Raw genomic sequence first — 23,595 nt, 5'->3', positions numbered from 1 at the left:
TCACCTCTTTCGCTTATTGAGTCTATGGTTCATAGTTTATCAACATATCGTGAAACATCCACGCACTTGTGAAATGTGTATATGTTATGAGCAAGACATGCCAAAAAACAAGATTTGTCACGCTGATGATTAGCGCTAGCCTGCCCGGTTCTTTATTGGCAGAGGCAGAGCCCAATATCCCCATTGACTCGCACCAGGAACTATGATTTAATATCAATTTAATTGCACCTGCATATGCCATATCGTATTTCATTTTCTGGTAGGTAAGCAATAATCACATAATTTTCCTGCTTCGTCGAGCGGTCCATGTTTATGAAATAATAACATTCATAAATTATCCCGCCCATCACCCGTCGGCTGTCTGTATACACCGAATCCCGCGCGAGATTGAGCCCACGGATGTATTGACTGTGATCGCCCGGGCGCCCGAAATTGGCGACTAGCTTCAACCGTGATTCACGCGCAATAATAATTCATGAGCCGTCATGAAGCTTCGATGAAGTCTGTAATGTTGCCGTTTTGCCAACCTTGATATCTTGATGAAAAATAGATGGCGGGTTGATTAGCTGGTGAAGAGGGCATAACTTTGTCTGCATGACGAGCCCACAGTGTTTGAGGTCACATGATAGGCACACTGGATTGAAATAAAAGATTCACGAAAACTGGTCTATATAAACATTGTGAACCCGACGCTGTCTTGGTCGAAAAAATCCAATTGACCTCCGAAATTGAGAAAGAAAAAAAAAGGAGCCGGACATAAGCACCAGCAAGAATATCGCATTTGAGATCTCGAAGCTAATATGAAGCTATCTACTTATTCAATACATCTTTCATAACCTAAGTCCATAGTTGCCAATTTGGACAGCACTGAAGTTGCAGTGTTGATTGCTGTACGTAGACGACCGCACCAGTCATTTTGTTCCGGTGTAAATTGTTTCGGTGTTACTTCAACGCCTATCGGTATTACTAGTAATAGAACACATCTGGTTTATACTTATACAGTCTTTGGTGTTATACTTCATCTGTATGGTGCAATTTAACACCTTATGGTGTGACCCTGACACCATTGGCACCAACTTGTTTCAGTTTTTATAGCACTCCAGTTTTACAATGTGGCATTAATATTTTTGTAGAAATATGGTTTATATCATAAACTTAAGAGTAACCATGTCATATCAAAACAATCTTAATTGTATTTTCCTTCAGATATTATGAAACCGGCTCAATACGACCCGGTGTTATTGGAGGCAGTAAACCCAAGGTAGCGACGCCGAAGGTGGTGTCGAAGATTGCCGATTATAAACGACAAAACCCGACCATGTTTGCCTGGGAGATTCGGGATCGGCTGTTGGCCGAGGGTGTGTGCGAGAAAGACAACGTCCCCAGTGTCAGCTCGATAAACAGGTAAGGTTCCAGGGTTAAGTTCAAAGGTTAAACTCAAAGGTCACCGTCGTGTCAATCTTAATTTTCCCCCGTGGTTTCAGTTGAAACAATAACAATCAATATGGTCGCCAATTTGAAAGATATTGATATCAAATGAAGACGTTATACTGTTAGATACTTACTGGTGTTTGGAAAGATGCCATCTCATCTGTGATCTCTCCTAGACTAAGTCATTATGATTGTTCTTGGTGATTTATTGAAAAGGGTATCATTGATTCGTTTTCAGGTCACTATAATCAACTACGATTATCTGTTTGAATTGGCATGCAATTTTTGATCATCTTAAGAGCTTTTCAAAAAACAATTAATCAATGAATTCCATCGTCTAATTTGTTCTTAACCAGTTAGATGCAAGGAATTCAGTGGCTTGTAACAGCTGTCATTTACTATTCGCTCCATGATACACTCCCCTGGACACCAGCTATGCTCAGTGAATAATACAATATTCTTGATTTTCTTTAATTTCTCAGGATTGTAAGGAACAAACTCGGAGACAAGAAGCTCGATGAGCATCAAACGGGATGTCTTCCGACTTCCGGTTCCCCTCCATCCTCCCTTATCCACCCTGGAGACCCAGAAAGGACGGGCTCCTCCTACTCTATCAACGGGATCCTGGGCATCCCCAAGCAGGAGAAGAGGATCAAGGGAGAACTCTACCCAGGTAGGTTAAGCTGATAATACATTATTGTGGTGCTGCTGATGATGGTGGTGATGTTGGTGGTTGTGATGGTGCTGCTGATTATGCATGGTAGTGGTGATACTGATGGTGCTTGCTGGTGATGGTTGTAATTTGTGATGGTGCTGCTGATGTTGCATGGTGGTAGTGGTGGCAGGTGGTGGAGATGATGGTGCTGCTGGTAATGGTGGTGATGCCGGTGATGGTGCGGCTGGTGTTTAATGGTAGTGGTGGTGGGGGTGACGATGGTGGTGATAGTGCTGCTGCTGAAGATGGTGGTGCCGGTGGTAGTGATGTTGCTTGTGGTTAGGCCTGGGTGGTCCAAGATTTCATGAAAACCACCGAAACCACTAGAAATTGATTACCTAAAAGTCTCGAAGTCATATTTGATGGTGGTGGCGATGATAATGATGATGATGGTGGTGGTGATGATGATGATGTGATGATGAAGATGATGACGGTGATGATCATGATGGTGGAAAAGGTCATGTTTTTGCTTCTGTTGATGATGATAATATAATAGATAATGGAATATATCGTAAAATGTTCAATACCGTCAATAACTTTTTTTTTCATTTTACCGTTTGTAACGATATTGCACACCAAACCATGGGATCAATTACCTACATTATACACAATCATCATCTGCATTATTAATTTGCATATCTCCGGCTAATCTGAATAGATACTGGATGACCCGTCTCTGGCCTCCATTTCTCATTAGCGTGACTCACTAATGACCCTCTCCAGCTCCATCCGACGGCGTTGGCCATAAAAATGCCGGTGCTTTAATGGCATCAATTTTGCAGAGCCAATGCGAGATCCAATATTTCATGATAATTTTGTTTCCCTTTATATTTTCCATCCCAATTTTTTATCGTGGAAAGGGGCAGATTGGTCCTATATTCTCTGACATTTGAGAGTTATTTTGTTTGGCTTCTTGGCGTTATGGAGATAGAGGCTCCCCGACTGCTTTATCAACAATAGCGCTTCCATCATTGTAAATCTGTCTTTGGGGATATACGTCAGGATTTATGTATTTCAAAATATAAAATTAGGTTAGGTTTGTTTTCTGAAAGGCAAAAAGGAAATGTTTTCAAAACTTCCGTCCGTTGAGACGTTTTTACTCTCCCCCTCTTTTTTTTGGGGGGGTGGGCTGGGCGGGGGTAAGAGTAGTTGTTAGAGAAATATAGGAACAGAAGGTTTATGGTATCTAAAGGTAAATAGGAGGAATGAGCAAAGAAAAAAGTGTTGGGAATGTTGTTTTATATATGCCTACAGAAGATTATACAACCCTCAGGGAACACTTCACATGATTCTTTTTCTTTTGCGCTATAAATGGACTAATGAAAGAGGTGTTTATTCTTAACAAATCGTATTTAATTGATGGCTGGAAGTGATCGAGATTCAAGTTGGTAAAGGGGAACAATAGTAATGCAAACAACCCTCTCAACTCGCGGCGCACTGCCACTTAAGATCTTAAGAGGAGAAGGATGGATGTGGCAAGATGCGGGGTAGGGGGGGGGGTAGGGGATGGAGGATGAATCTAAGATGCTTGGTAGAGATTACATTTAAACACTTGACTTGATGTGGTAAGGGTTCAACGGCTAACGTGATGGTCGTAGAGATACGGCAGACGTGAAGAAGGCTGAAAAACAGAACCATCATGGCGTGTCATAATTATAGACCATAAGTCAACAGAACTCGTGTTGTTATTGCGCCTTTTCTACATCCATTCGATCCGAACTTGACACTTCGCAACTCCCATCTCCCACCAAAGGCCCTTATCCACGCTTGATTTAAAAGTATTTAAAGACTCGTTCTTATCTCACTAACCCTTTCCGTTTCCCCCCTCGCCGTCTCCATGAAACATCCATCTCCATTCACTTTGCCTTCATCTCGCTGGCGAGATGGGGGCTAATAATGTCGCCCTGGGCAGTAATTTACACTTCATCAGCCTCTGGTAGTAGCGAGAAGCTATAATTTTGTCATTTAAGCGAGATAAAGTATGTTATTAAAAGTCGAAACCTCCAGGGGCTTTTTTTTCGGCGTACAAGAGGCCGCACCTTTGTAGCATGTACCCATCCCAGTGCTTGGAATGGGGGTGCGTCGCGCAGACGGATGGGGGTAAGTTTACGTCGGGGGTAACGCGTGGCGCCTCTCTGATACCAGGAAGGGTATAACATAGCGTATAAGGGGGTAGGAAAAGGGACCGGCCGTCGTGTTTTACCCTAAGATGTGTTCATTTGAGCGTCTCCAACCCTCGTTGCTCTCTGATCCATCTGCCACTGCATTCCTCTATTCAAGGCTGAGTAACATCGTAATGTCGGCATGGAGAGGGTACTATTATTGTTTGTGTTTCAACGTCAAGGGTATTAGTGTCTACATGATTTGCCTTTCCCCCTCCCAACATCTCCTCCTCATGAGAATTCCTTTAATTAAGCCCCTTTCGGTTTATTAACTCAAGAACGTCCTGTGAGAATCTTAGACCGTAATAAGTAAACTCTTCCATTCAGTCAAACACAGAATGACCAAATAAACGATAAAGCATGAACAAAGTGACTGTAATATTTATGACAAGCTCTTGGCAGCTCATGCACACTCTTATCGTCTTCACTTTGTATCATTTGTTTTTTTTTTTAATTCTGAAAGTGAACTCATTTTCTGAATTGTTTCATTAATAATGTGTTTGCGTTTTCGATCCCTCCATGTCTAATTCGTTCCTTTCCCTAGTGCCATCTGGCGATCCTGTTTAAATTCGAATTATGATTATTAAAGACCAACTTATCAAAAACAGCACAACCAAAAATGTAACAAAAAATATTCCAGATGTGCGGGAAAATAGAAAGATGGGGGAATTAAGTGCATAATAGCGTGGTAATGATGGCAAAATATACCGCCCATCATGCCTATTGCCATCATCATCATCATCATCATCATCAACAACATAATCATCGTCGTCGTCATCATTATCATCATAACCATCACCATTTTGACTATCCTCAGCACCACCTCCACCACAACCACCACCATCGCCGTCGTCATCATAATCGTCATCACCATCATCATGATCATCATCGTCATTATCATTCATCATCGCCATCATCAATATTCCTATCAATATCAGTATCCGTGTAAGCTTATATCATGTACTGTATATGGAGGCGACTTCGCTTTGGTAATTGCGACATTTCGAATGCGTCCCACGCTATCGTCAACAGCGTGTTGTAATTCGAACACATGTATTGGATACAAGCGAACAGTGAGTCACGTACGATGCGCACTTAATCATCGACGACGCGAAAATCATATTTCCAATTTAAATCGGACAAGAATATTATATCAGAACCGGGGGCATTATCACTGCCTGGCGGGCGGATTTTCGGCTCTGTTTCACGGGAAGAGGGAAGGGTAAAAAAAAATCGGAACTATTTTGAATGAAGAGTAGAGAGAAAGAGAGAGAGAGGGAGGGGGGGGGGGGGGGTTACACAACAAAGGGGGAATATATTGAAGTGTTTGTTATGTTTTTTTATTATAAAAAAATATAAATCAGAAAATAACATCCCCTCCTTTTAAAGATTTTTCTAAAACTGTTCACCTCTAATAACCATGATAATTATGGTGATAATGATTGTGATGATTCAATAGAATTGATCAAAATAATATTCGTATTTCCTTACGATGAGAATGGTGATGATGATGTTTAATGATAATGAAAATCATAATGAAAATGAAAATAGATATATACTTATACTACTACTACTACTACTAATAATAATAATAACAATAATAATGGTAACCTATGGTAGTAATAATGATTATGATATTAATCATGACAATGCTTAATCGTGTAACAATGGTCATGATAACAATGAAAGCAATAAAAGGTTGAAGACGACGACGATGATGATGATAATGGTGATTGAATGATAAAATTGATGACAGCAACGAATATTATTATCAAATAAGTAATATTAAAAGTACGTCACACAAAAAAGCATTCTAATTAACACCGTAACTTCAAGGCTCCGATGAGAAAAAAGGTGAATAAAAAAATCTCTGAATACAAAAAAATAGAATGTGGGTAAATTGGCATCTTGGGACAAACTTCAACGAATTTCTTTCCATGCATCACGGCTTCGCTGATGAGTCTACCACGTTATGAGCAAACTAGCGGAGGATGACGAAGCGTCATTCGGGTGACGGTCGGCCTGGAGTTACTGTCTCTACATGGTTGTCCTCGCGTTGCCAGATAATAAATTGCTTAGGGTTTAATAAAAGAATATAAGAGAATATTTCTTGGGGTTTGTAAGACCTTGTGTAGTGCTTGGTTTACTAGAAATGCTGTATTTGTTATTTTTCGGCTTATAGTTATACAGCATTACAATGTCATTTTAACGATACGGTAATAAATTAATCATTTTGGGTTAAGCCAATACGTTAATACATTTGTGTTTTCTACTCATTCTCCTTTCATTGCGAAATATCAATTTTAGATTCATAAACTCCACCAATGATGCCTCATTCGGTGGGAAGAACTAATGACCAAAATATGATATTTCGAAGGGTTATAGTATACTCACAAAGGCTATGTATATAGTGACAGTTTCGGGTCTATCAACTAAAACTGTATTTTCCCTGCGTGTGTATAAAGTCGTAATTTTAACCCTTTTAATCTTGAAAGGGGGACTGTTTCTTCACCCTGCGTTGATTATCCACGGCGGCATTCCGATTTCACGACAGTCGTGTAGCTACATTTTCTTTTTTTTTTTTCAGGGGAAATCAAATCGTGTAGCGTAGCGTCATTCTATAGTCCCGCCGGAGCTGGGGTGACGCGCATCAGTGCCCACCCCGCTCGAGGAGCTCTGTAATATGCCCCAAAGGGCAGAGACTCCTCACAATAAAGTACGCGAACTGACGATATTATTGGCTCGTTTTGGGACCACTGGGGACCAACGACTACTGGTCCGAAGTTCCACTTAATAATCCCGTCTGGATATAGCTTAGAAATGGAATTTTATCAGCTCTTAAATAAAGGTACATTCAATACGAAGAATAAGAACAGAAGGTAAAAAAGTAAAATATTGCAATTTATTTATGGACATGCCTACGATTTTTAACATTGGACGGGATTAAATGAGCTTGCTATGCTTATGTCAGATGATACCTTTAGCAATGAGCATATCATTTGAATGTAGAAGATCATAATGAAAGTGCAACAATTACAATACCCCTATATAAGTTCCAATTGTATTACAATGTATTATCTTTCATGAAGTTACAATTACAAATTGTGCAAAAAAACAAGCAAGCAAACAAAAGTACAATAAAATTGTACAAGATCAGAGATTAGGGTTTATGTTTAAGTTTTAGACTTTAATGAAACAGTTACAATTCAAGAATAGTAATCATTACTTCGTGTAGATACCAAACTAAAAAGAAAAGCAAGTGCTGCACCCCCTAAAACAAACCCCGAGAAATCCTCTCACCAACTTTATATAGCTGTCTGTGTTTTTGTGTGTAGCGGGGGGGGGGGGGGGGGGGGGGTCAGAGTTTTGTAAACGTAGGGCAATAACCCAAATACAACCCACCATTTTATCAACAATACAATTTGTTATATAAAAGGGACCGTATAAACAAATGAGAGCAAATCGGTCCTTGCATACAGCCTCCCAACACTGATCTACATTCTTTGGCAGTGGTTCATATTGAAAAGAGATCAATGATACGGACGATGAACAATTATTATCTTAGGATGGACCCCGTATTTCCATTTTTCATATCCATCGAGTCACGCATGTGAATGCCAGAGGGTAGCTATTACCAAATCACTCATTTTCATTTCGAAAAGTCGCCTTTTAATGTACATGCTATTTACGTAAGAATCGACGAAGGAATACCGTTGGTTTTACCCATTTGAACACATCTTTGAACAATAACTCAAGCCATTCATTTCTTCCAATTTGTATTTTTAATATCATGTCAAACATATCAGTTATGTGACCCTTCCGAACAACAATTGTTAAACAAATCCTAGAGAAAATATGGAGACCTTTTAATTGATATTTCAAACTATTTCGTAGACTTGGGATTATATGATCTATGATGATTATATTTTGCATTTCGAATTTTCAACAATAAAAATACACAATAAGGCGAAATGTGATTACAATTGTGATGACACTCTGACTATATACAGATGATTGCACTCTGATGTGCAGTTATGTCCCTATTTCGCCGTTTCATATATGTCGACTTGCAACCTTCTGTTACGGACGTCGAACGCGGAGAACGGAATGAAGGATGATGTCCCCACGAATCGAGAGATTCAAACCACCCCCTATCTCATTGTCAGCCTCCCAAGACAGGCAGGCTCAGGAGGAGGATGAGAGCGAGACTGCGATCTCAATTAACGACTTACTTCTATTTTCCATTCTCATGATTCTTTTCACTGATGATATGATAGTCTCATTCTCTAACCATGGTCTACGTTTCACAAAATTTACAAACACAAACTACATCGCATTCACTTTCAGCATTATTATAGGTGCCATTTTTTGTGAGAAGTTATTTTTGTGATTTGTCAATATTATTGAGTTTACTTCTCTGTTGGCATATATTGAAATCGGACAAACTGGGGAGTGGGGGGGGGGGCGTAGCGAAATCGTGGTCCTGAGGGGTGTACTATGGACATGAATTACTTTATGAAATAAATTATATGAACAAAAACAAAAACTAGTAGAGGATTTTTTCGTCATCCCCCATCACCTTCCCACATCCCTTAATGCGAGGATAAGTGTGTACAACAACTCTGCACCCCAATTCATCTTACGCACCTCAGTGGATGCCCCTAGTTTTACCCCAAAGCCAGCCCCCCCCCCTCTCTACCAACCGCCCCTTCTCTATCAGATTCTCTATATACCCAACACAGTGATTACCCCTCCCCATCCAATGCTTACTACACCTGTCCACCGATAATGACACCCCACCCATCCCCCTTTTTAGTATTCCCCCATTCCCTACCAATGAGGATCTAATACGGGCTAATAATGACATCGACGGTAACCCTAGGAGCGTCCTCATTAACCCTCTTAATATATCTCGCCCATCTTCCTTACCATCCATGACCTCTTTTCCCCTGATTGTCACGGGTAATCCACCCCGTCATCATCCCTTGAGCTTTAAGGGGGGAAACTATCATTTCGCTAATATAAATTTGATTCGCTGCTCTTACGCTCGGCGCATTTTTCTCTATCATTTTATTTTCAAATGAAAGAAGAGGAATTCTATCGAGTATAAATATACCATGAATACCCAAGCAACGGCCTTGCAGTGTTTGTATAAACGTGTAAGTATTGTCACGTATGCAATGTGTAATATGGATAACTCCCCCCCCCAAAAAAAAATCATCCAAATGAAACAAAATCAAATTGAATCAAATTAAATGAAATCAAATCAAGATGTTGGTTGATTCGGGAGCCTGGATTTGAATGTTTCCTTGGATTGATTTTGGATTTACGAAACCATACATAATTATGTAATTCAGTCGTTCTTATCACGTGGTTATATGTATAATTGTAAACCATGGATATTTTGTACTCTGAAGAATATCATTATCCCCTTCACATGTTGTTTAAAGAACGAGATTATTCTTGTCCACGGAGCCACCACCAACGTATATAAGATTGTGAAAGATTGGCGGGGGATATGGTTCTGTACTTTACCTCGTATTACTATTCTCATTCTTCAATTTCGCCTCAAAATAATGATTTTCCAGCCGGCAAAATCTTCATGAAATTAGACATGGATATTTAGCGCTTACGCAGCTTGAAAATGACGAAGGCAGATGCGAGAGAGGGTTTTTGTATTTCCTGAATATGAAAATTCGTTCACTGTCGCTTCGAGTAGGTATCCGAGTTGGATGATGGTTGTAAGCAGTATGATATAAGGGTGGCTGATTATGGTGTTCGAATGTAATTGTCATTGTCAGTTTCATAGGAGGATCCTTCTTTATATAAAAAAACACTCTTGTATAGATCTGTTCTTGACTACATAGATGACCTCAAGATCTTCCATTTTTTCTATTCATTGGTACTTCCTTGATTATCAATATCAACTGTTCAATGATGTCATATAACATATTTATGATTTAAATAAGAATTCCCAGAACATAGAGGAGAGTATAAGACATCTTGACACATGATAACCCCATGCGATTGTCCGGTGCCTACCCGCATGAAGTTGCCATTAATCATCATTATCATGATTATGGTCAAATGTTTTGTGTAAAATGATGTCAGATTTTCCCTTTCTAACGATTCTTTTTTCATTTTCCAATAACCTTTTTGTCGAAATTTAACCTTTTACTGGCATTAATACATATAAACCTCTATAATTTAATACCTCTTCCTGCATATACATCTATATGTCGGTATACTTGCATATGTTTTTATGTATGATTTTGTCTGACTATATTGAGCAGACACTTTTTTTTAAATAAATTTATCTTGTCTCATCAGAGAACCGAAGTTAACGATGTGAAATATAAGTAAAATGGAAAAACATGTGATTATTGATGAGAATAAAACTGACACCAATTTGATTTGAATAAACACACAAGGATCAGCCTTCGAGTGGCAGCCATGTTTTCAATTAGAGGTAGCCCTTGGTGTAGTCTCGAATTAACGGCTTCTCTAAGCCAGTAATAGAGCGCGGTTAAGTAGCGTTTTAAGAAAAGAATGGGATGGCCGAGGGTACATTTCTTCTCAAAAGACCCAAGCCTCGGGATTAAAAAGAGAACGGAAATTGATAGTCCACCCAAAGAAGGACCCAGGAGAGATTAAAAGCCAAGATCCATTCTTCAAAGGATTGATCTATTAGTTAAAGTAAGGAGTTGATTTTAAGTCAGTGGGGGTCAAAGAGAAGAGGGGGATGAGGGGGTTTCTCTTAACAATGGTTTTGGGCGTATACAATAGGACAACAGCAAGCGATCTAAGGCTTATGCTATACCTGTCAACATAGTCGATAAAGGTTTATTAATGAATGAAAGGAAGAGAAATTGGGACAGAAATAGAACCTATTCAGGCTCATTAAGGGTCTTGATAAGGTTGATTTAATACAAGAAAATAAATGAGTTTTCCTGACAAAACATGTCCGCTAATTTCAAGAAAATATATACCCGGCATGGTCGCATTATATCCTCAATGCTGTTTATAGGGCATTCGGATGCATGCATCAAGACCTGTGTACATACGTGGCATATGAATCGTTATATTCTTTTTTTTAGTTTCAAATATAGTACAATACACGAACATTCAACATGAATATTGATGTTATTATTTCTATCGTCCATTCCATGTCATTTAAAATAAAGCTATACATGATTATAGCTTTTTGTGTTTCTCAGCATTTTCCCTTTAATTCCCTTTCATTTTCACATGAAAAGAAACTCAAATATCTTTTTTTTTTTGGGGGGGAAGGTAAGAGATGGATAGTTAAAACGAGAACAATTCAAAAATAATATCCTAAATCGCACTAGTGCCCATTAAACTGATTAACGAAAATCTTGAGACACAAAATAGAAAAAAAACAAATCTTGTAATTGCAAATCAACCAAGTATCTGCTTTACAAGTGTTTGAAATAAATCTAAACTTTCCCGAACCCTATTTATCGGATGATGTAGCGTTGTTGATCTTCTATTCACTTTTTTGACATTTAGAACTCGCCTTCCTTGATGCGAAATTAGAAATAATTGTCGATATCTACGTGATACAGAGAAAAATCGTTCGATAACTTGGCAGTATACATCCCCAGGCCAGACCCTTCCCCATTATTTTGAAGATTCCGGACCCCTTTTAATAATGAATAGTATCATTATGGGATTACCTAAAGCGTTCGAATATAAAGGCAGATAGGAATTACTATGTTCATGGAAAGAAGAGAAGTGGTGAGGTCATAAAATGCACTTTTTGTAGGTCATTAAAATGTGTAGGTGAAAATATGTTTATGACAGAGGTCTAAATACAGTGCTTATTAATTTATATAGATCTGTGATTATTTTTTTTGTCAATTAGTTGTTACTGAAATCAATGTAAGATAACATTTACCACTGATAAGTTCACTTCTATTTGTTTCCCTCTTCTTTTCAGTATAGACCTATGGCTATTTAATATCAAACTTATCTGTTCTTGTTACTGCGTTTTAAGCTGTAATGATTACCGTTTTAAAGGAAATAAAGGGCATTTGTATGAACGAATTTCCTTTTTTTTAAATGGGCGTTTTATACATCACTATGAATCAATGAGGTCGCAAGACTATATTTCATATTTCCTCATATTCAGCTATTGGCCTAAAAATTAATTTGACATTTCCTTAAAAATTGCAAAAGCTAATGCAATAGAGGTTCCGGTGAAACAAAGACCGTTAATCTGGTTTAGAGGCTGCTTCTGCCAAGATTAAAGGTATCTTGTGATGTCATCAGTTGCTCAGAGACAGTACTGAACTGTACGTTTCGTACACACGGTCGGAAGGTCCCCTGACACAGGGGCATGCATGTTTCCAGCTAGAGATCTTTTCGGCAGTACTCGATCCCTCTGCCGCGAGGCATTACGAAATCTAAAAACCAACAAATGGGATCTGAATTAGGCGGTACTTAATACTTAAAGACAGTTGGGCAACCTGGGAAGTCGATTCTCTTGTTCTTCGTCAGGCTTAGTTGACTTTGGGATGTACATTTTTCCGGGGGTCTCTAGCTCGCGCGGATGGTCGAAATTGAGCCGAACGGCGCTCGGCAAGGATCGGATTTCTTCGACGCCTGCTGCTTTTACTAACTAGAAAAGCGTGCGAGCCAGGGTGGGGGCATTACGGCGACACGCGTACTTAATAAACGGAGCCGGGTCGAACCGCCGTTGCTACTGCGCGACAGATGTTGAACGGGACATTGTAAGGGAGGTTCGGCATGAGAGGGGTAAAGAAAAAGATAAAAGCAATATGACTGGAGGAGAAGTATTTTAGAGGGCAGTGTCAGGTAAAATGAAAGGAACTTGATAGATCTGACGGCCATCCCAAGAGATTTCCTGCACAATTTTCCTCTACTGTTAGGTAGAATGTCGAAGTACACGGGATCGAAACATCCTTTTAACCCATCAGAGATTCGGACAGGGTAAAATAAGAGGGGGGAGGTGGGACGAAAGTATACAGACTCAAGGCTTTGTGTGTGTATTTGAGTTTTGTCAGACGTGTATCAATCAGATATGAAGGCTTTACGTCGCCGTGCTCTTATAAGGCAACTCAACTTAAACAAATACCCGGACAAATACACATATCTGGATATATTATGTATTAGCCTAATTCGTGCCTCTTGGATGGGAAAAAATGCCCACCACCCCTTAAAAAGAAGAAGACGGAGAAGAAGAAGAAAATGGCTGTCGTTAAATATCCCACTTTGTCCAATGTTTTTTTTTCTGTTTATTTCATATTCTGTTTATTTCATAATGATTGCGTTATGATTCATGTTTCCGTTTATAAACACTGGGGCCCTGTAGCAAAACCCCTTTTTCGGTGACATGTATTTCCTTTATATGAATCCACGGATATTGGCTTCAAAAGAAGAAACCTATTCAGATCATTGGCGGATCCACGGGGGCACAGCCGGCTCGTGCCCCCCTACCTTTGAGAGGCCCATTTGAAATTTGTAATGTAAAAATGCCCTTCAAACACCAGTGTGCCCCCCCCCCTTTGAAAGTGAGGAACGCCCCTGATTCAGATCATGTACGAATGTGTATATTTTAGTGCTCAATTGTTTACGGATAGAGAACATTTCTGAAATCAGATTTGATTTTGACGAGGCTTGTTTGAAATCCAGAAATCGACCAAACCTCTTGCCCAGACTGCGAGAGCCAGGCTTCATGTTCTAAGTTTACATTTCTCAGTGTTGTGATAGTGTCCAGTTTACCAGTCCTCTTTCTTGACAGCAATCAAGGGGTAATCCTAGCCGGGCCGTCTGGCGGGATGGTGACTACCATCATGGCTCTAGCCGGTAACCCTGACTATGGTATGTGTACCTGTAATAATCTACCTCGCTCACGAGTGTAGCAAAGGAATAATGAGCCACATGATAGATTTGACTAGTCCATCCCAGAAAAATGTTGATTTGAATCAATAGAGAAAAACAAGCAAGTGTTATGCTGAAAATTTCATCAAAATCCGATATAAGATAAGAAAAGTTACGACAATTCAAAATTTCGCTTAGTTTTCACAAAATGGTTATATGCATAATTTAGTCACATGCAAATGAGAGAATCGATGATGTCCCTCACTCACCATTTCTTTTTTTTATTGTTTGAATGATATACAATATCTCAATTTTTACAGATTTGACAATAATTACCAACTTGACTGAACCATAAAATGTTAAAAAATGATAATTTAAATAAAAATAAAAGTGTTTCACAGGACAATGAGGCGAAAAATAGATTATTCCATATGATAAAATACAAAAGTAATAGTGAGTAATGTCGTCAGTTCCCTTATTTGCTTATACCGACCAGCATGTGCATATAACCATTTTGTGAAAACAAGCAAAACTTAAAAATGTCAGAACTTTCTTATATTGCATCTTATTTTGATGAAATCTTCAGTGGTATGCTTGTTGGAATTTTCTCTTCTTATTCAAATCAACTTTATGTTGGGGTGGACTTTTCCTTTAAGTACAATGAGTCATTATCATAATACATACCTTTTCTTTTTATTTCTTTAATCAATGCTATCAGTTGAATCTGTATCAATACTATCCTTATCCTTTCTTGCAGTAAATTGTTATTGTCTAGTAGGAAATTATGCACAATGTGTATGATCTTAAGGTATTTTTTTATTGCGCTTAAAAAAAATATTTGAGGCGTTTTCTTCCCGCCTAAGATATGATACTTTTGCGATTTCGGGCATTTGCTCCAATTCTGTTTATGTGTGTGTGAATACAACGAACAATATAAACGCAAATCATGTAGTTGTACTTGGCTCCCGCCCCGTATGTTATGGCTACGACTACCAGTATTGGTGAAGCTGCATAATTATATTTGTCGCTCTCATATCTCTCGCCAAAGCGGAAAAAGAAAATGTTATTCTAATATATGAATATGTGTCACAATCATAATTGGGATTGATTGAAGTTGAAGTACTTAATGGGCATATCAAAACCACCAGTGTATGCTGACAAAGGGTAGAAGATCTACATGTATATCTGCCACCACATGGCCCAAACAGACGGCCCATTCATTATTGTTGAAGCATGATATATAGGTATTCCAACTCGTCAATTTGTAAGCAGAGATCGCCAACTCACTGACAGTTTAGATCCGATGTCGTCGCTCTCCCCGACCTCGGAGCTCGGTCGACGCCGACCGAAGGTTCCTTTCCTCTTGCGTTACACTTCGTCCTCTTACCATCACCCAAAGCAAGCCATTGTTTCGTGCATACCCTCAGACAGAAAATAAGCAGAGGGGGTTGGACGAGGGAGGGGGGGGGGAGAATGATGCCTTCTGACATTATCACGGGCATTATAAACATATCACGAACAGGAGACAAATCATCATAAGTCTGGTTACCAAAACCAACAGAAGTAGGCTATTCTTGGGATGTCACTCGACACCTATGCCGGCATCGTATCTTTCGTGGTCCAGTCAAACTCTAGATCAGACTGTAGATCAATGGTCCAGCCATGAAATATCATATCTCAATAGTCAACCCGAGAAATGTTACATGAGTAGAAGTAACCGTGTGGTTTATTCTGGGATCCTCGGGTTGGTGATGCGTTTACACAAAAAATCTACTATTTTAGGAAGAGTGCATAAAGCACCATTTTGTCTATGACCTTACAATCTCCCACTGCGGTTGGCAACGTCAAATGAAATTGTCACATAATTTTGATATCGGGACTGGACGATCGAAATTAATATCTTTGAGTGACAACTTTTCGGTAAACATGGTAAATACCTTATGATAAGAGGGCGCCATAGTGGACTATACCATCAATTAAAATGAAACGATACTTGTTCTAAATGTACATTAACATGGTAATGCACGGGTCACATTCGACAGCAAACAGACTTCATAACTTTAGATGGCCTTTTTACCAATGATAACGCCTTAATTTCGTTATGCCCAACAATTATATATTATCTCTCTGATAGTGTACAAATAATGTTCTTATACGAAACGTGTGTGATATATGAATTATAAAGAGCAAATCGCTATTTTGTACTCATTTTTTGCCTCTTCGCGGATGCCAAAATTCACGTGAGGTTAATGCGACAGTCTCAACCAACGAAACCGACTCCAGACCGATCAAAGCTATTACGTTATTTCGAACATACCATCGATCGGTTTGGAATCGGTTAGGTTGCAATGACTGTAGCATAAGAGAACGTGAAGAATGATGAACTTTCCCATCCCTCGCTGAAAGATAAGAGTGGATACGAGAAGCAAACGGCCTGTGTATTTCACTCAACTGGATGATGAAAAAAAAAACGTTTTGTTATAGTTTCGCTGATACCATTGAGGACTGGCTTCTTTCAAGAAACGTTTGGGGTACAAAGAAGCTGTTGCCAACTCACAGTCTCAGAAATGCTCAGGGCACCCTTTCACGTTAAATTCGCTGATTAGTTTTTATATTGAATGTTCCCCATGTTTTATGATGATCATAATGATGATAGTGATGGTGATGGAAATGATATTGATGATGATGACGATGATGATGATGATAATCATGAGGGTATTGATGGTGATGATAAAGATGAATGTTCCTCATGTTTTGTGATGATCATAATGATGATGGTGGTGATGATAAAGACGACGATGATGATGGCAATGATGATGATGATCGTGATGATGATGATCGTGGTGATGATGATGATCGTGATGATAATGGTGATGATGATGAGGGTATTGATGATAATGATCACATAATTATAATGATGATATTGATCTTGGTAATGATGATGATATTATAATAATAATTAAAATTTATCGTAATGGCGATTTTTTTTAACGATGCTGGTACATATTATGTCCAACGTGACATTATTATGGTCACTACACTATGAGTGATTTTGAATATTTTCTACATCCATTATGATACATTTACAACACAAATTTATATAAATTATAACATTTCCTTTGTAAGATTTCGAGAAGTGCATATGAAACTTGAAACTCTTCATCACCAAGTTTTCTCGAAAGAAAAAACTTTCTCACGAAAGGACTGCCAAGACATTATCCCGATATTGCTTTTCTTCTCTTTTCAGATGGCACCCCTGGTCAGCAGGATGGCCAGTCCATCTTGGCCGAAGAGGCCCGCAAGATGATGAAGACCAACAGTGGCGCCTTCTCACCCCATCAGATCGAGGCAATGGAGAAGGCATGCAACCCATCACTCTACCCTGATGTCTACCGAAAGGATATCACTCAGGATTCCCGTGGTCAGGTACCTATCACTCCCATATTTATTAGTATTTCTACTTTGAAAGAATGTATAATTCGGTAATTTTTATCATCCATAATACGGAAGCTGCTAAATTTGTTGAAATTAGCCTTATTTCGCATGTGCGAGGTTGTCCACCCCGCGTTGTCAATGTTTATTGTTCTCCAACCATTCTCAGACAGTCTTACGCTTTCGCCAAATTTGTGGCGCGGCAAGTTTGATGGCGCTATTTTACTTTGAATGCTGCCAAGTTGCCGTTGCTGCTGGAAGTGCCGTGGCCGAGTAGTCTAAGGCGCCTGACTATACGTGGAAAGTCCGGGGTTCGATCCCCAGCCGCGGCACCTATGCCCGTGAGCAAGGCATTTAATCTACAATGCTTTTTTATTCTGCTTTCAAATAAATGGAAATGCTATATGCATTACTGATAACTAGGTGTGCACTTGTTTAAAAAAAAAAAGTTGCCTCCTGTCGCAACAAAAATGGATTTTGTTGCTTCCATGACTCACGACGTATTCAGGAACATAGACAATGCATTGTCAAATGCCCTTCATGACAAAACACAACCTAGAAGTCTTTGTCGAAAATCACTCCGCTATTTAAAAAAATGAATTTGCTCTTTTCTCAGGTCGGTATGCCCATCTCAAGCGCTTCAGACTACCACCACGCGAATTTAGAAGCACAGCGCCACCACGCGGTTACATCAGGTTATCATCAAACAGGTAATGTAGCTTTGAAATTTTGTTTCGTAATGATAACATTAAATAAGGGAAAAACATAACGATGATGAGGAGAATGATGATAATATTTAATAATGATGAGAAAAAAGTAAAAAGAAATAGAATAAGAAGAAAACTAGAAGAAGAAAAAGAAGAAGAGTAGGAAGGAGAAGAAAGAGGAGAAGGTAGATGAAATGGAAGAAATGAGACTTAAACTAAAACATAATCTAAAACTTTCAAATCTTTCAAAGTATCAATATTATCTATATTATACTCAATCATCTTTTCTTCATCTCCAGGTCAGAGTCGCGATATGACTCCTCTACATGGCTACCCAGCCTCGTCTCAAGGCGGTTATTCCAGTGGTTCGGTGGCCGGCATCGTGCCTCCTCTAGTGCTTCCACCCGGCGGTGGCTCCTACAGTCACGGCGGAAGGGAGGGTGAGTACACAAAACATCTTGAAATGAGACTAAAACGGGCGTTGTGGCATGCGCCTGTATCCAAGTTAATTCGGGAAGTTGCAGATTGATTTAGAGGTTCCAGGTTCGAGCCCTTGTCTTGTCTTTTGGATAGTCACGTTAACTGTCGGTCCAATATGTAACTAATCATATCTGATTGATGCACGTCTGTCATGTCTGTAAAACTTCAATACAGGCTCACAGAATTGGTCGAGACTATGATATAATGCTGTAACCAATAACACAATAGTAAATCATAACCTAGCAATATTCTCTGTGATGCAGTGACGTAGCAGTTGAAGCTTGTCTATGAGGGACAAACAATTTCTTGACAAGCAAAAAGCAAAAAAAAAATACATTTCTGCCGGAACTTTGAAGCCAGATTCAACTTAAACCGTGGTCTAACTCTGTAATGATATTATAAGAAGCCAGACATGTCGAAATTTTGTTTACATTGTATACTTCTCACGTTTATTGTGCTCTCCTCATTCTTCAATTGTGAAGCACCCATGTTATTCATCTTTTCCAGATAGTTAAGAATGACTTGGGGGTCAAATGAGCAGTTTCATTGAACCTCTCCTGTTATAGATTTATGTCACGATTGACTATCCCAAGCCCAAAACTTTAGACCAGAGTTTTGAAAAAAAAGACTTCAGAATACGGGCCCTAAGGTTCTAGATTACATCTCTTCTTCAAGTTTCACTCAATTTCTAATTTGTAATTTTTTCATCGCTTACTTTTTTTCTCCACAGGTGAATATTCTCCAGGTCAATTTTCACAGTACAACCACCCGCACGCCCAGTTCTCTGTTCCAGGCCATTACAATGAATGGCAGCGATATACCGGGAGCCAGAGCCTGCTAAGTAAGTAGAACTGTAAGTATTATCAGTCACAGCTATAACCGGATACGGCTTGTGAAGAGACTAGCTATTGTGTGTGAAATTACTAACATTGCTAACAGATCACGGCGACATATATTATTCATTCAAGTAATTTAAACTTACATCAAGAAAAAATAGTATTTTCTTCCACAACTACAAGTATATTTATCTTTTATTTTCATCAAGTTCAATATAATAATCTGGGGAAAGGATTTTTATTTCTCAAATTTCACTGGAGATGTGGTTTATGATAAACGCAATTCCAACGTCTATTGTAGTTTTTATTTCCTCCCCTTGTGAATTTCAGTAATGAGGATTAATCTCTTCAGGAATTGCATGTATTTTGGATTCAACAGACTAAAGTATTATTTGATATTCCTTGAAATATGCATGCTGACTAATGTCTAACTCGATTTGAAAACAGGCATATGCATTTTGTATCATTGTTTCTTGTGATATATACTCCTTATGACCATCCCTTATGTATGTTTCCTACCTTTGTCATGACCTTTTCCTTTGTGTAACCTATGTGTGTTATAACTTATTGTATTCTGTTTGTCTCTTTCTTTCTTTTCTTCATCCCATCCTCCCGTTCACCCAACCATTCTCGCCCGAACCCAATAACCATCCATCCTTCCACCAACCATCAACATTTATGATGCATGAAAAGACTATACCAACCAGTAGGGGGAATCTATGAAGTAACTCTTCCCAACCTATTTTCTGCCCCTTCTGTAGCAAAACAAGGCAGTCCTCAGGCAAACGCTCAGATGTCGACGCACAACCAGAACAGTCACCCGCAACACCAGCAGCATCCGCAGCAGCACCAGCAATACGCGTCAGTGCACTCTCAAAGCCACAACGCGCATCTACATCCATCGGGGTTGATCGGGGAACACCACAACAGGGTGATATCGCCACAGAACGTCTCCACCACCTCCCCGTCTGGTGGCAACAGCACCCCAGGCATCAACCACCACCCGCAACAGGCGGCGCAACCCCCGCAACAACAGCAACACCATCCGCAACAGATGCGGCACAGTCCCCATGACATCGCAGCAACCACGATGGCGTCGTCGCCAGACAGCAATGTCGTCGTCATCTCAACTGGTCCAAGTGGGGAGCAGAGGGGTACAAACGTTCTAGATCTACGCACAGGGGTAACAAACGGCACCCCTACCGTTTAGGACCACCATCCATCACCAACTAGCTCATAACTCCTGCACCACCGAGTCTGCTAATTGCTGGTTTCAATTAATTCGACTGGAAATGAGCATTTTTGCTGTATTCAACTATTATCATGCCTTTTGAACAAACTGTATTGATCAAACCTTATATACCAGGATCAAAATGGAGAATGATCAAATTAAATGCAACTGACTATTTCCCGCCAGAAAGGCTTAGTATTCCACTTGATTGAGATGATCCGGGTTTAGTGATCCTCCTTAATCGGGGGAATCAGATTAACACTGTATTAGATAATCTTCTTCAATATCATTATCCACCTATTCTGTTCTTTACTTGTACAAAAGTTTATCAGACAGTTCTTATTGTATATACATTTATTTTCTACGAAAAAATGGGCCTTTCTCTGAAATGTGTAGAGAAATATTCAGTGTTTTCCTTTATAATTATTGTATATAGATATACCATGTTTTTTGTAGTGTAAAATATATTATTTTGGTGATTGTGTGTCTTGTATTTATACCGTTCACAACGGTCATAAAAATCGTGCGTTATTTCCTTATCATAGAAAGGGCAATGCAATGCTTTATACTTGTAGAACAAAGGTTTATGGTTCGAATTTTTCTCTCTTTCCCATTCGTAATGTTTTGGGATTTTTCATTTCTCGACTAGAACACACGCACAAATAAATGCACAATACGACCCTTTGCTGCATTTTTATTCATACTATTTATTCACTTGGCTATCTAGGTTTTGATCAAACCTTATGACATTTCTGAAATTATGTGATTTTTAACAGACGTTGTAAAAATTCGTTCTGCTCTTGTATTCAGCTCTCGCTTGTGAGGCTTTTCAAAGAAGAATACAGAGAGAGAAAAAAAACATTGAAATATGATTCCCAGGTGTTATTGGTGCAATAGGATTATTGTAATCGTCTCTTTCTGTTTTCAATATATTTTATTTTTATTAACTATTCTTTGGAAAGCAGTTTGTAGAGATAGAGGGTTTACGGTATTCGATCTAAACTATAACTCTTCATGGGTGTCGATCACGGGGGGGATGGGGGGGATATATCCCCCCCAATATTTCAAGTGGGGGGGATGGCCTGTATTATCATCCCCCCCAATAATTTAGGGTAGAAAAATTATAATAATGATGAAAAATGAAGATTGATCATGATGAATTATTGATGATTATAGTATGCCATATATCAGTTTGTTTCCCTCTCAATTTGTGTATTGTTTTGCAGGACTTTTAAACAAATGGGTGAAGGTTCAAGATGAAAAAGAATGAAATGTTTATTTATATGATATTTCTAACACATGGCATAAAAGGACCCCAACGAAAAACAAATTTTGTTGATAGGGTGTTCCATCCCACCAGTGGTGAGTAAATTAATTTTAATAAATCAATTAATTCAAAAGGGTGGAAAAATAAACGGGAGTAAAATGGTGGCAAGATAAATCGTCTAAGGAATGACGGTTAGCCCGATGGTGCACGAGAAGCCACACAGTTTGTAACTTGTGCTAGTTTTAATTCAATTCAATTGGTCCGAATCTGCATTTTATCATGCATTAAGAAGAAAAAAGATATTGCCAGTCGGGTTGTATACACAGAGGCGTCGATCCTCAATAATTCCGCATGTGCAACTAAAAAAATATGATTGTAATGCTACACTTAAATCAGCAAGCGAGATTGAGATACCAACTCGATTTTGATTAAAAATCGTGCTCAAAATGTCTGCTTTTCAGATTGGAATATAAAGCTCTTCAGTTCGTGCTCGCATCATTTCTGTACCAAAAACCCATACTATTCATGATTAAATACGTGAATAGAATGTCCTGTTTTCAGTTCTAAACCTCAAAAGAACTCCCGCTTCGATTTGCAATAATCTTTTGTTGGATATATATCTTGTTCTTTATCAAAAGCGTCCAATAATCTGTCTCTTTTTTCCAGATCGAAATATCAAAATTTTCAGCTCGCGCTTTGCGCTCGCATCTATTGTTCTTCTAGATAACCATCTCAATCATTGGTACCAAAAATGCTCAGATTATCAAGCTTTCAGGTCAAAATATAAAGAAATTTCAGCTCGTTCTCTAGTGAGATACATGTATCTATCCTCCTCATGAGTTACTACAAACAAACCTAAACAGGTACATTTTTCCTGTTTTCATGTCATACTAAAAAATTTCAGCTCGCGCTTCGCGCTCGCATTGTTGGTGAGGGTGAGATATGTGTCTCTTTCTCATGAATCATATATATATATATAGGCCTATGTGTGGGTGGGTGAGTTTGTTTGTTTTGAGTGATAGAGCGCCTTTAGAACGTTGATTCATGATTTTGTCCCCCCCCCCTCTGAAATATGGATCGACGCCCCTGTGTATACATCATGCTCAATAAACAGATCACTATGTACATGGTCCAGACAAATTTTGTCATTTTTTTTCTTTCGCATGAGTTTAGAATAGGCTCTCTTGTAACACAATTTGAATTTTCAAAAAAAAATATATATAAGTAAAGTACACTCCAACAATGAAGGAATTTCCAAGATCATCATGCATATCAACCACTCCCAAATGCCCTTATTTGTGATTTTAGTGGGGGTAATGTTGAAAGATCCCAAACCACAAAAAAATTGTGTCAATCATCCCCCCCAACCAAGAATACCGATCGACACCCATGAAACTATAACTCTTTATGGCACGGACTACAATTTTATGTTTACGCACGCGGATTTTTCGTTAAATTAAATTTCTTTAG

At 38.9% G+C, this 23,595-nt stretch overlaps 1 protein-coding gene across 2 annotated transcripts in view; it reads left to right on the top strand.

Moving 5' to 3' along the window:
• LOC121432245 (paired box protein Pax-2a-like) overlaps positions 1–21,219 on the top strand; it is a 38,150-nt gene extending 16,931 nt beyond the window's left edge. For both annotated transcript variants that reach the window (XM_041630099.1, XM_041630100.1), the window contains exons 3-9: positions 1,207–1,404; positions 1,914–2,104; positions 17,420–17,598; positions 18,221–18,314; positions 18,611–18,751; positions 19,522–19,632; positions 20,389–21,219. In XM_041630099.1, the coding sequence (XP_041486033.1) occupies positions 1,207–1,404; positions 1,914–2,104; positions 17,420–17,598; positions 18,221–18,314; positions 18,611–18,751; positions 19,522–19,632; positions 20,389–20,837 (1,363 nt within the window). In that variant the 3' untranslated portion in view covers positions 20,838–21,219. The remainder of the gene's footprint in view (positions 1–1,206; positions 1,405–1,913; positions 2,105–17,419; positions 17,599–18,220; positions 18,315–18,610; positions 18,752–19,521; positions 19,633–20,388) is intronic.
• The last annotated feature ends 2,376 nt before the right edge of the window (positions 21,220–23,595 follow it).

The sequence above is a fragment of the Lytechinus variegatus genome, chromosome 18 (genome assembly GCF_018143015.1).
Source record: "Lytechinus variegatus isolate NC3 chromosome 18, Lvar_3.0, whole genome shotgun sequence".
Classification (NCBI taxonomy): Eukaryota; Metazoa; Echinodermata; class Echinoidea; order Temnopleuroida; family Toxopneustidae; genus Lytechinus; species Lytechinus variegatus.
This window is presented reverse-complemented; position numbering and strand designations above follow the sequence as displayed.